Source organism: Lemur catta, chromosome 12 (genome assembly GCF_020740605.2).
Source record: "Lemur catta isolate mLemCat1 chromosome 12, mLemCat1.pri, whole genome shotgun sequence".
NCBI classification, from domain to species: Eukaryota; Metazoa; Chordata; class Mammalia; order Primates; family Lemuridae; genus Lemur; species Lemur catta.
In genome coordinates this window covers 48,648,086-48,663,006 of record NC_059139.1, presented here as the reverse complement: position 1 = coordinate 48,663,006, position 14,921 = coordinate 48,648,086, and the positions used below count along the sequence as shown (strand labels likewise).

Here is a 14,921-nt window from a genome sequence, read left to right as displayed (position 1 = left end):
TATGGCCTACTCTAGTTTCTTTACTGGTGACAATCTAGTTCCCATTCAATCTTCCCACTTCCTAAAGATTATCAAGACACCAAATTGATCCTGCTTCCTGGCAACACCCAAAAGAAACCTGGTCGTTGCTTCCCTAAATCCTTATTAATAGAATCACCCAGAACAGGTCTGTATCTACACTGAGCCCCTTGCTTCTCCCTGTGGCTCCACGCGTTTGCCTTTTTTATTACCCCAACAAGTTAAATAAACCTAATTTTGTTTGGCCACAGGTGGATTTCTGGGGTCTTTGGCAGGTGGGCTTCAACAAATCCCAAATTATATAACAAAGACACACACCCATCTATTTACTGGTCGTGTTAGCTAAGTATAATAATCTCAATACAGTCACAGATTTCTCTGAACCGTGGTTCCTCAGCCATAAAATGCTCCTTTGAGTTGCTGAATTAAATTGAGAATAAACAGAAAGTATCTAGTTGCAAAGTACACCTAAGAATGAGGTAAGCATTAGCTGTTATAATTATTTCACCGCAAGAATGAGTATGAAACTTTTACCATTGTCACTGTCAGAAAAAGTTTACCACTTCATATTAAGAGGCATTAAACAAAAAAGTGGTTAACTTGGTCATATTTATACAATAAATGACAGATTTCAAATCCTTCATCCATTTCAAACACCTGAGAAACGCTTACTTTAGACCCCTATGGTTCATGTTTGCATATTTAAGAAGTACACTTTGGGGAGTGAATTGCAGCAATAACATCTTCAGTCTACTGAATTTGCTTCAATTAGAATGAAAATGGTCTTCAAAACAGACAGAAAATATTCTCAGTCCATTATCATTATTTTTATCGAGTTTTTTTTCACTAGTCCTATATATTAATACTATACCAGGTGAATGTCTACAATCAGATTTAGCCCAAGGGTTGCTTTGGTCCATCTACCTAATTTCTTTCAGGTATAGAACCAGAAAGTATATGCTAATTTTCCACTGCTGAGCTACTGTAACACCAGCAAACAGGTTCACCTAGTTTAAATTTCAGAGATGAGGCATTTTCTTCTTTGGATGTTAACTTCCTCCATATCAGAAGCAGAACATTTCAAACTATGAGGGACCATAGAAATCAATAATTATCCTAATTTGCTTATTTTACAGATGAGGAAACTAAGGGCACACGTATGTAAGGCACTTGAGTACCTAACTTGTTAGGCTCAGGGTTAAGATTCCCTTGCAGATCCCCTGAATCCAAGTCCAGATATTATGTTCACCTCACTGTTCAGGTGCCTCGGGACAACTGCCAGGTCTACACTTACTGGGTGCTCACATCTGTCAGGCACTGTGCCAAGTGCCTTGCATGGACGGTCACATTTGCTCCTCACAACCTCTCTACAAAGGCAGGTATTGTTATTAGGTTGAGTATCCATTATCTGAAATGCTTGGGATCAGAAGTGTTTTGGATTTTTTTCCAATTTTGCAGTATCTGTATTATACTTACCAGTTGAGCAGCCCTAATCATGTCAGCACTCAAACAGTTTCAGATTTTGCAGCGCTGTGGAGTCTTAGATTAGGGATACTCAATGTGTATTCCCACTTTACAGGTGGGGAAACAGGCTCAGAAAAGCTACGTTAGCGGTGAAGCCAGACTCTAAAGGATTTTGATCCTACAGCTCACTCTGCTAACCACTATGCATGTGCCTTTCCTATCTGAGTAACACCTCAATATTCAACAGCATTTCTTATAAGCCCGTGATTATCAAGGTGCTGTCCCGGACGCCATTCTTTATCTTTGAGCCTAGTCAGGCTGCATTCTCTCCAAGGAATGCCTGTCCTTCCTCCTCTTCTCTCTCACCCAGCCCAGTCTGCTTGGGAGCACTCTCTAATCTCTCAAGCCCGCGCCATGGAAGCTTCCAGGCCCTTAACCATCCCGCAGTCCCTTTAGAATGGACAGGATGGCTTCCTCCCCCTCAGTCGTCCCCCACTGTCCACCCAGCTGTCTTCTCCTCACGGCCATCCGTCCACTTCCAGCTCCCTTCCAGGATCCACCCTTTGTTTTCCCGCTTGAAGCCATTCACTTCTTGCCTGTGCAGGCCACTGCCACCTGTCACCTGGACTGAATTACCCCTCACTGGACTGTCTCCACCCTCATCCTCCCTCCTATTTATTCCCCACATAGCAGCCACTGATCTTCCTAAAGAACAAACTGTACCACGTCGCATCATGATGTCTCTGTTTACAGCTTCAATGGCTGCTGCCTGCACTTGGCATGAAATCACAGGTTGTCCTTGGAGCCTATATGGCCACACGGCATCCTCTCTGCTTCCCTCCTGGCCTCGTCCCCCACCGCTGTCCCTCTCTGCAGCCTTTCAGCCACTCTGTTGTGGATAAGCTATATTTTTGGACTGTTCTGCCCATTGCCCAGCTCTGACTTGCACAAAGATGACTTTCTTCCCAATCTTCCAGCTTCAGCACAAACCTGTCCTCAGAGAAGCCCATCTCCTGCCTGTTGCTATCTGTCTGTAATGCCAGCTTCCATTTCCTTCAGATGCTCATCACTATTCACAGCTGTAGGTTTACTTACAGTCCGTCTCTCCATGTAAGTGCCATGAAACTAGGCCCATGTCTGCCCTGCTCACTACCCTGCCGTTAGTGCCCAGAACTGTGCCTGGCATGCAGGGTGCTGGTAAGTGTTGCATGGGTGAATCAATTCTACTCTATATATTTCCATCGTGGCACAACTTTTTATTTCCCTACAACTTTATTACAATGTATTACATTAGTGTTTATCTGTTTATTAGAGCAACAGTTCCTAAACCTTAGTAATATACAAGAAAAGAACCACCTGTAGGTAATTTATTAAGAATATAGCTTGCTGAGTCTCAGGTCAAGATAGTCTACCTGACTCAGTGGTCTGGGGTGGACCCAGGAGTCCACTTTTTACACACCCCCATCAGGTGGTTCTGCAGGAGGTTTGAGCATCATACTTAGAGGAAGTGGATCACACTCCAAGCACACTGAATACCAAATAAAGCATAAAAGAAAGGAATGGGGTACTTGGGCTTACAGGGTACTACTGTCATTCATTCCTTCACCCAACAGCCATTTCCCCAACCACCCACTCTATGGACAAGACCCCGAGCCACTCACTGGGGACAGGGCAGAGCAGGCATACACGGTTCCTGCCTTCTTTACAATGCACTATGGCATGTCCAAGACAGTGGGTGCCACGGCACACATGGCCACATGGCATGGGCACGGAACTCAGGCCTGGAAGGTTTAACTCTAACACTTAGGACATCTTTCTAACCCTAAGTTAATGAGGGACCAAGGTTGTACATAAGCTGCTGGACAAAGATAATGGGGCGGCATGGAAGCTCCTGTCTGCCTAACTGATGATTGTCCGAGCTGTTGGTGCCAACACTGAGTCCTTCAGGGATCAGGGACACAGCCGTGCGCTGGGGACCCTGTGCCTAACAGGCGGGTCGTATTTCATGGCTGCAGTCTAGGCAGACCCTGCAGAGAGAGCCCAAGTTCATGGAATTCATGGTTTCCAGATGGCACATCAGGGGCTGGGCCCGGGTGAGTGAGTGTTCCCTTGTGCTTCAGCATCTCTGCCTTGGCCCCGTGATTTAGTGCTCCTTAGAAAGGACCACGTGACAGGCTTTAGTTCCGAAGAACAGAACAGGAAGTCGAGTCGCCTGTTCACTAATGTTTGTCTCCTTTCATTTTTGTATAGAAATGAGAAGGCCCTAAAATAAAATTTTATGATTACTTGGCAAATCACTAAAACTTTCCATCGAGAACACTAGGCACTTTCAGGGATTTAAGAAAAAAAAGAAAAACCTCTCTCCAGTGACTCCAGAGGGGTTGTTTCCAATTTTTCTTTTGGCTCAGCAGCATGGGGGAGGGGGAGTCCCAGGGCACAGCCAGCAGCACCTCCCTCCCACTGCCCCTCCGCCAGCATCACTGCTGTGCCACCCAGCCCTCCTGGGGCCTGACAGCGCAGCAAAACAGAACACTTCCCTCTCTCATCATGTTTCCTTCAGGGAATGTCATCACCTGCCTAGGCCCTGTGGGTATTTTATTTCATAACAAGAGACTGAAAGTATTATTTCCCCTGTGCCCATCCCAAAGAGAAGCTGCTGCTCCTTTTAACAGTAGGATTTCTGATGCCAGGAGGAGAAGGTACCTGCTAAAGCTGCCAGGAGGCAACTGCCTTAAGGGCCCAGAGCTGATCTGGAAAGAGACACCTATATTCAAGGCACATGATGTGCCAGGAAGAAACAAGAGCTAACCCACACTCGGCTCTGACGCTTGCCTTCAGGAAGTGCCTACCTTTCCAGCCAGACTCTCACGGTCCACAAAGCCAAAAGAAATTACCCACGATCTCCTTTCAGGGCAGCCTGGATCTAGCCCAATTACACTTTAACCCTACCATCAAATCTACATGTATGTTAGTACTAACAGATTTAGATCTTAATAATAACCATAATACAAGCAATGGAAAAAAGATAAGCCATAGTCTAAAATGTGGGCAAATGCTTATTTTGTGGAGGAGGGATATAGATGGTTTTTTTCTGTGCTTGTCTGAATTTCTAAAAATACTTCTCAAAAAGTTTTATAAAACTTTAATTTTGGCTAAGTCATTGTTTTATGAAAGTCTTTTGAAAGGCTATAATGAGCTGGGTCTCTGGGGTGAAACACATGACTTCAGGAACTCAAATTTACTTTAACAAATGCAAACACTTTTATTTATAACATTATTCAAGGCAAAAACTTTTGCTCAGTTACCTTTCTGATTAGGCTAGGAAAACAGACTCATAAGAGATCTGTCAAGTGATCTTGTCTACAGTTAGCCTTAATGATTACTCAATCATTTGATATAAATTCAATACACACACTTTTAAAGTATATTTTGTTTAAAGGACTGAAAGGTAGTGTGAATCATGCAATAAATGGGAAATCATTCCATTTTCAACTATCCTCAATTATTGTCCCTGCAATTGCATGGTAACTTTATTTGCAAGAGAATACTTTTAAGGATACTTGAAAATCTACAGATAGAAAATACTGATATCAAGAACCAAATGTATTAAGAAAACAAAGAATCAAGTTTCCAAGAAGCTTCAGAAACCTTGACCCATAGTAGATAAGAGGTCACACGTTCCAGAATACAACACCAGACATTTTTAAATTCCCTTTTGAAGATACCTCTCCAATGGAGAAGCCTCTTAGGTTGGTGTTTACTTTTCCCTCTGGCTTTTTAATGGAACTCTTCAAATGTAAAAAAGTAGACAGACTAGTATAATGAACTCCTACGTACCTAGCATCCAACCTCAATGATTATGTACTCGTGGCCAGCTTTGTATCATTCATCTACCCTCCCTCCAATTATTCTGAAACAAATCCTAGATATATCATTTTATCTGTATATATAATACTTTGATCCATATCTCTAACAGATCGAGATTTTTATTACTCCAAGATTGGTGTTTATTTTGACTTTGTTTTCTTCTCCATGCTTCTTCCAAATTTAAGTAACGGTGCTTTTGCTGCCGCCGCTGTTTCTGAAAGGGCTATGACACCCTCCTCTATTTTCTGGTCCTTCCAAATTAGCCATGAAACAATTCTTAACACTGGTTGTATACAAAAAGGTTAGTTTTATTTTGTTTTTAACACCACATGGAAAAGTATTCTTACCTGATCAACTTTACTACTAGTTTTATCACATTAGCCCTAATTCTTTAGGGCCACAAGTTCAAGTCCCAGCTGGGTACTCTACTCACTAATGAGAATATGGGGAATAATAAGCCATGTTGGTGGTAAAAAAGAAGGGGTAGTGTGCCCCCACTTTTACCCTTACTGGCACTAATAAAGTCACAAACAACCTCCATTAAGGAATTGGGGGTGGGAGGGTAGGAAACAAACCAGAGGTCTTTCAGCTTCAGCCCAGAAAGAGAAACACTTTTGCTTTTTAAAACTGCTGCTGCCTCAGGAATGATTATTAACAGGCTCCAAAGACCAAGGACACCCCCTCTCCCACAATATCCTTACAGAAACACTAAGAGTAAAAGAAGAGAGAGGAAATGAAATACCAAACTTTCACTTTTAGCTGGAAGCCAAAACCAATTAGATCTTGGTTACCTTATAACGTGTTTGTTCCACATCATAGATCTTTTTCTCCGATACCATTTTCGGGGCAAAGAACTTGGCTAACTTTGCAAGATAAACTCCATTCCGGAGCCCTTCTTCCAGTTCAGTGGTTGGAGGCAATTCTTCAACTAAGCAGAGTTCCATCCACCTAAAATTAAAAACAAAAAAACCCAAAAACCTTAAAGTGATTCCAGTTGGGTAACTTTCTGTAAATGAAGTCAGGTAGTGTTTCACCGTGTGTGTTGGAGATAAAGGGAGAAAGATCTGAAACATCTTTAGGTGGGAAGAGAAGACTTTCTGAGTGGGACAAGGATTCAGAACATGAGGTTAACAGGGGGAATAAAAGCGTATGGTCAATGAATTCCCTACCATGACAGAGCCTGTCAACTTCACCTTCATCTGAGTCTCTGCCAATTCTCTTTTGTGCCAAAGAGGGAAAAGGCCAAACCATTTTGTGTGGGTGGAATTAGTCCTGCTGACATTAAAGAAAAAATAATTCCAAATTTACGAGCCTTTAGCAGAGGCAATTCTCATAGGGAGTGTGCCTTGGGAAGCCCAGAGTCCAAAGTACTATGAAATCTGTAGTTTCCTCAGTGTGGGAACGAATACCATGAAAACTAGGAAGGCATGGAAAAGCAGCAGAAGAAATTCTGAAAGCAGAGACAGTCGTCTTTAAATAATTCTCCTTTTTCCAATACCAGGAACTTATTACAATACACTTATCTTTTTTTGGAAGATACAGTATTTACTGGGTTTTGAAAAAATATTTTAGACAAAGATCAGATTAAATCTCAGGATATTGTGCCAGTATTGTAGAAAAGAGAGCACCAAGGTCAGTACTGGCTCAAGGACACAGAGTGGAAAAGGAGACAGGCGAGTTTACATTCCACACTGGTGTGCACAAACTCTGCCAGAGTTATGAGGATAATGCTATTCCTATCCATTCTTGAGTAACTATTACCTACTATAAGATCCGAAAGGCAGGTGTGCAGTTCTCAGTAGGGGAGTCCCCAACGCTCTGCCACCCAGCCACTGATCCCCAAGTCAAATTGTTAGTGTGAGCACCACACCTCTATAGACAATCCCCCAGAGGATCATTAACACAAAGCAATTGATCCCAGCAACACTTAGAAGACAGAACACTGTGCTGTAATATGAATAACTGATCCTGATCCAAGCTGCAAATGCCGTCAAATGTCTGAACCACTCGTAGGTCTGGACAACATCTTTTAAAAGCTCAACGAGCCCCTAATAAGTAGTAATTACTGACCACTTATTAGGCACTATAAAAAATGGAATATAGTGGTTCCCCCTAATCTGAGGTTTCACTTTCCACAGTTTCAGTTACCCGAGGTCAATTGCAGCCTGAAAATATTAAACGGAAAATTTCAAAAATAAATAAACAATTCGTGTTACATTGCCTGTCATTCTGAGCAGCATGAAATCTTATGCCATCCCACTCCATCCCTTCATCATCACAGGAAGGGTGAAGACAGTATAATAAGACATTCTGAGTGAGAGAGAGAGGGAGAGAGATATCACAGTCACATAAATTTTATTATGGTATGTTGTTATAATTTTTCTATTTTATTATTGTTAATTTCTTACTGTGTCTAAGTTATAGAAATTAAACTTTATCACAGGTATGTATCTGTAGGAAAAAACATTAATAGTATATGCAGGGTTCGGTATTATCTGCAGTTTCAGGCATCCACAGCGGGGAGTCTCCCCTGTGGACAAGGGGAACTACTGTATATGAGAAAAATATAAACATAAGTCCTGCCTTCAAGGAGCATTAAATATAACTGAGAAGGCAGTGCAATTTCAAGAAAAATCCAGAGAACCCTAATGGAGAGGGCATTATGTCCAATGCTATGTGGTAGGATTTAATAAGAAAAAGTGTGGGAATAAAAGGGTAAGCGGGTTGTCACTGCAGTAATCAGAGAACACACGGAAAAGTGTTGGAGCCTGGACTTGGCCTAGAAGAACAGAGTGCAGTAAGTCCTCGCTTAACATGGTTAATAGGTTCTTGGAAACTCTGACTTTAAGCAAAATGACTATGATGAAACCAATTTTACCACAGGCTAATTAGTATAAACCAAAGTCCCTACAACATATTTCTGGTCACAAAAACATCAAACTTTTAAAGACCAAAACACTTCTAATACTAAACAGTGAAATAAATTTAAGCTATACATATATTTTTAAAAAATTAATGAAAACAAGTAAGATAATTATTCACCCACTTACTCCAGTTCAGAGTCACAAGCGGCTGGGGCCTATCCCAAGGCAGGGCACACTCGTCCCCACACCCACTCACACCGGGGCCATGCAGACGCGCCAACAAACCTAACAGACACAGCTTTGGGACGTGTGAGGGAACCAGAGTACCCAGAGAAAACCCACGCAGACATGCGGAGAACGTGCACCCTCCACACAGACAGTGGCCCCGGCCGGGGAGCCATTTGTGTCGTCATCAACGTTATGATGGAACGACGCTGAACGAAACATTATTCAAGGACCTGGTGCAGCTGGAAAGGCAGAAGAGAACTGGAAGCTGGGGGGCAGGATGAACTAAAGGCATGAAAGAAACATGGTTGACTGGTGGAAAGGACCTCCCCAGAGAGGACCGTGGGCCCTTGGTGCTCCTGGGGAGAAGACGGCATCGAAGTCGGGGTTACACAGCGAAGGAGGGCCGCGAACACGAGCAGAAGTGTGCCTATGTGTTGCCACCGGAAGCAGGGAGCTCCTGGCAGCCTCACGGAAGAGGAGTGACATGCTGACAGTGGCAATTAGAGAAAATGAGCCTGGTATAATGGATGCCCCAGAGACAAAGTTCTCTGCTGGGCCTTTGCCATTCTGAGGTGTTAGGGACCGCATCAGACAGGAAGAAATGGGGAAAAAGGAAACCAAGGGACATTTCAAGACAACAGTAACAGGAATTGGTGACAGCTTAGAAAGGGGGTCAAAGGAAAGAGAAATACTACCAGCCAGGGAGAGGGGCACCAGGACTCAGCCACACGGTGGTGGTGTGATGGTGGCCAAGGCCCCTAACCTCTCCCGGCCCCAGCTTTCTCCTCTGCTAAACGAGGGGCAGAGGTGGAGAGAAGAATCTGGTGATGAAGTCCTTCCCTGTTCTAACACCCCAGGGGGCTGTGATACTGAAAGAGCAAGGAACAGGTAAGATGAGATGATGATGAACTTGACTTTCCATATATTATGCACTAGATAATGGCAGGTATTTGATTTAAATGAGCTTTGCTCCCCCAAAAAGACCCAAATAAAACCAAAAAACCTGAAGTAAGAGTAGCATGGATTTGCTAAATGCTAAATTAAAAAAAAATGTAAGAAATCAATAGCAATGTTATCCTTAAAAAGAGTCTGGCCAAGTAAAGAGCCACGGTACTAGACCAAGTTTCTAAGCTAAATAAATTAATTAGAGCATTAAGCTGTTTCACATGAAAACACAATCTGTTTTCAAGTAATTATCGTGAAAAAATTTAAGAAATCATTTTTCTCACGACAATATATAAATGCTTTATAATAACCTGATAATTGGGGTGTATGTGTGAGGGGTGTAAATGGACAACTAGTAACAAGAGTTGGGGGAGGTAAGTTGACAACTTGCAGCAAGGGGCAGGAGGCTAGAATAAAAACTCTCAAGTATGATACTTTACACTTGGCCTTGTTTTAAAAATAAGAGTTAATCACAATTATTTCTGTCTGCATTAGAACATGTGCAGTTGGCTTAAAACACTGATGATACCAGAAACCTAGGTTAGCTATAGGCTACTTAAAATATAGTCGTGGCTAATTCTCACAACATTAAGAAGGCAAAGGCCACCTCTTCCTTTTTCTCTGTAATCCTTCTGTGCCTGGCATCCTGTTTACATGTGGTAGGTCCTCAACATGTGGCTACTAAATGAAAGATTCTGACTGTTGAAGAAAAAATTTCCCAAGCATCACAGTTACATCATAAAATCTTTTAAGACACTGCCAAAGACTTACAAAATGTTACATTTTTGCAACATGAGGCATCAATGAGGATATCTCCTTTCTGCTGCCTTGAAAGTCAAATGATGATGCTACTTTTACCCATGATAACTAGTACTTATTAAGCACTATTTTATGCTAGAACCTAGATTTAATACTTTATGGGATTATCATTTAATCTTCACGACCACCCCATAAGGAAGAGAAGCTATTAGGATTACAATTTGCAGATGACTTTCTGGTATTTTTTTTTTTCAGACACAGATGATTTTCTGAAGCTCAGAAAAGCCTTAGGCCTCACAGCTAGTAAGTGAAAGAACTGCATAAGGCTGCCAGGGGCCTCTGCTCCTCTAATTCCAACTTTCACCTTCTCGTGACTAACCAAACAGAAGAATGAATCCTCCAGTCCAGGCCCACAGCCTAGGGTAAAACAAAAGGGATAACAAGATACTGCAGAGACTTCCAGAGTAGCAGTAAGAGCTCATGGCTTGGCGACAGGTGCTGTCACTATTCCTGTGTGAGGTCAGAGGACAGCATACTCACTGTCAGGGTTGAATATGTTCCTGGGGTTTCTTCTGCGCTCTCTCAGAACTCCGTCTTTGTCACCTACCTAGCAATCGGCATGCACATGGTCTAGGCTGCCCCTGTGGGTGCTGTGGCAGGACAGAGGCAGGCTACGGGAAGCTAAGAGCCTACCCAAATGGAGCCACTGCCTTAAGAACTCCCACAAGCCTATACAGGCTCTCAAAGATTCTTCTCATAAGACACAACTTGGAAACCCCTATCAATGGTCAGTCAGTATATGATCAGTAAACACAAGACTATTCTTCTGGCACAGGTCACAGACTCTGCTGATAGAGAGCAGTCAGACTGGGTACTCACTGCTCTAAGGACATTAAAACGCCTCACAATGAAGCAGGAACCATGACATGCAAACTTCTAAGCTAGCGCACAGTCACCAAGTGGGCTGAATATCCTTTTGATCTATGTATTTTTTTTTTTTTAAAGTATAAGGGAACACAGATACCATATCGTTCAACCCAAAGGCTGGGAGACAGGTAGGAGTAGCTGCTGGTCAGGGTCTTCATTCCTAGCCCCACGGCATCTGCGTGGGGCCACGTGCACCACCCCCAGGCCTGGCTCAGGACAACCTGCCACAGACGAACCTCTACTCTCCTCCCCTGTCTGCCGGCTGGATATTAAAACCCACAGCACACTTGAAAGAGAAGGTAGAAATGCAAATTAAAACCACAAGAAGTTATCACCTACCCCTGTCAAAATGACTATCATTAAAAAGTCAAAACATAATAGATTCTGGCATGGATGCAGAGAGCAAGGAACACCTATACACTGATGGTGGGACTGCAAATCAGTACAACCTCTATGGAAAACAGTATAGAGATTCCTCAAAGAAATAAATATAGGCTTACCATTCGACCCAGCAATCTCACTACTGGGTATCTAGTACCAGTCACTGTATCCAAAAGACACCTGCACTCGAATGTTTATCACAGCATAATTCACAATCACAAAGATGTGGAATCAACCTAAGTGCCCATCAATCTGTGAGTGGATTAACAAAATGTGGTGTGTGTATATGTATATATATATATATATATATATATATATATATATACACACACACCATGGAGTACTACTCAGCCATAAAAAGGAATGAATTAATGTCTTTTGCAGCAATTTGGATGGAACTAGAGACCTAAGTGAAGTATCTCAGGAATAGAAAAAAAAATACCACATGTACTCACTAATAATGGGTAACTAACTGATGGGCACATATGGGCAGAGAGAGAAGTGAAAGCCATTGGAAACCCAGAAGGGGGCAGGGGGAGGAGGGGAGGGGTAAAAACCTTTGTAACAGGTACAGTGAACACTGTTCGGGTGATGGGCACACTAATAGCCCTGTCTTAAGCATTATGAAAGCTATCCATGCAACAAAAACATTTGTATCCCCTTAATATTTTGAAATTTAAAAAAAGAGAAGGTAGAAGAACTTCCAACTATCTGGGACCCTGAATAACTGTATTACTCTTGCTCTTACTCTTACATGAGCAAGAATTAAACTTCTGTTGCCAACTTCAATCTCAAAGGCTTATCTGTTACATGAGCTAGTGATACCTGCCCAAGCCAATACAAATTCTAGGTACGACTTGCATGGTATGTTGGGGTCAAACTTCCTACAACAACCACAATGTAGAGACAGTTGGCCTGATGTTCAGGAAGTCTGGCTCTGCAATCATTAGCTATATATACCAAAACAGGTCACTTAAAACTCTAGGCACTCAGTTTAGTCCGTAAGTCTAAAATTATAATGAAATTCAATGATAGTATAAGTATGTAAAATGATTTTGTGTTGTTTAATAGTTCATTGAGATATAATTCACACACCATATACTTACCCACTTAAGATGTACAATGCAGTGGTTTTAGTATATTCACAAGGTTGAAAGACCTTCACCATCAATTTTAGAACATTTTCATCACCCCCATAAAGGAACCCTATGCCCGTGAACAGTCACTCTCCATTTACCCCAAACCCCTAATCCACTATTCTACTTTCTGTCTATAGATTTGCCTATAAATCTATAGACAGAAATATTTCATATAAATGGAATCATAATATGTGGCCTTTTGTGACTGACTTCTTTCACTTAGCATAGTATTTTCAAGGTTCTCCTATGTTGCAAGATGTATCTGGACTTCATACCTTTTTATTGCTGAATATTTCATTGTATGGATATATCACATTTTATTTATCTATCGATCAGTTTATGGACATCTGGTTTTTTCCCCTGACTTTTTGACTATTGTGAGTAATGCTACTATAAATATTAGTGAACAAGTTTTTGCATGGACATGTGTTCTCATTTCTCTTGGGTATGTACCCAGGAGTGAAATTGCTGGGTTGTATGGTATTCTTTGTTTATTCCTTTTAGGACCTTCCAGACTGTTTTCCAAAACAGCTGCACCATTTTCCATTCCTACCAGTGGTGTATTAAGATTTCAAGTTCTCTATATCCTCACCAACACTTATTTGTGTTTTGATTACAGTCATCCTAGTGGATACAAAGTGGCATCCCGTTACAGTTTTGATTTTCATTTCCTTATGGCTAATGATATTGAGCATCTTCTTATGTACCTATAGCCCTTTTGTATACCTTTAGAGAAATGTCTATTCAAATTCATTGTCCATGTTTTAGTTGGATTGTCTTTTTATTTTTGAGTCATAAGAGTTCCTTATATATTCACCATACAACTGTCTTATCAGATAAGATTTGAAAATGTTTCCTCTGTTCTGTGGGCTATCTTTTCACTTTCTTGCTGGTGTCATTTGAAGCACAGAAGTTTTTATTTTGATGAAGTCTCTTTTCTCTATTTCTTCTTCTGTTGCTTGTGCTTTTGGTGTCATATTTAAAAAATCATTGCCTGAACATTCATACTGATGTTTTCATTTCATTTCAACCTATGTTTTTCTGTATGTCACAAATATTTATACCTATGTTTTCTTCTAAGACCACTGTTTTAACCCTTCATTTAGGTGTTTGATCCATTTTAAACTATTTTTTGTATATGGTGTGAAATGAGTTCCAACTTCATTCTTTTGCATGTGGATCCAGTTGTTCCAGCACCATTTGTTGAAGAGACTACATTTGTCAGATTGTCTTGGCACCCTTATTGAAAATCAATTAACTGTAAAAGTGAGTGTTTATTTCTAAACTCTCAATTCTAGTCCAATGATCTATGTGTATGACTTATACATGGACAGTACATAAAGTAGGTTTATTATATAAAACAAGCTAAAAGAGACTTCACGTGTCACCAAGAGCCTGTCTTCAAAGTTGGCCTAAAAATCCACAGAAATGAAAACCAGAATTGTACACCCCCCACCCCTTGTATTTACTGCTTCTTCCACGTTCCTTCTATTGATTTGCTTTTATTGGGCAACAACAACAATATGTGAATGTTTCATCCCAAAGGAAAAGTTGAAGCTATTTCTTATGAGCACCTTAAGGGGCTGCTAGAGAACCTCATCTTCCTTTCCAGGGTGAAAGACTACCTTCCCATCAGTACTGCTTGTTTTCTTTTCTCTCCATAGGAAAAGTCACTTACCAGGCACAGAGAAACAAAATGTAAGTAAAAGGAATTTCCTTTTTACCATTTAAGAAGTCTCTCTTCAACCTGGGGTGGGAGTGTGTGTGTGTGTGTGTGTGTGTGTGCACACGTTTTTAGATTTGAGCTGCTTTCTTCAAGTATAAATGTATGTGAAAATGTACAAAGTCTGATCCAAGTAAGTGGAAGAAGAGTGGTGAGAAGTTGAGAGGAGGAAGGGGAGAAAAAGGAGAAATTTTTCTAATTTTAGGCTAAGGCCAAAAAGAAAAATAACTAATGTCATTTTGTCTTGCAAGAGACAAAAAAGAAAAAAAAACACCAAACCACAAAAATCCTGGGACAAACAATCCATTCTATTGTGCTACTTTGTGCCTTGCAGAGCATGTGAAAGTTGTTTCACTGAGGCATTTGCTATCTGAGTTGTTATTCAGGAAATCACCAACTATAAATCTTGGTCTCTATCATACAGTGCTGTATGGAATAAATGTCCCAGCCATAGAACTGCTGGCCAAAAACAGAAAGTGTGTTTTTTCTGCATAAGCCCTGTTTTAATGCAGTGCCCTATTCCATGAACTTTCAAATATGGCAAGTCTACTTCTCTCCCTAATGTTTTGAAAATCAGCATATGAGGTATCTTATGAAAGAATATAA

The 14,921-nt window shown here is 41.3% G+C and overlaps 1 protein-coding gene across 1 annotated transcript in view; it reads right to left on the bottom strand.

Annotated features, from left to right (window-relative positions):
• Positions 1-14,921, bottom strand: part of IQGAP2 (IQ motif containing GTPase activating protein 2) — a 271,207-nt gene that overhangs the window by 129,756 nt on the left and 126,530 nt on the right. Inside the window, exon 3 of the mRNA XM_045566428.1 lies at positions 6,141-6,297. Within this exon, the coding sequence (XP_045422384.1) occupies positions 6,141-6,297 (157 nt within the window). The remainder of the gene's footprint in view (positions 1-6,140; positions 6,298-14,921) is intronic.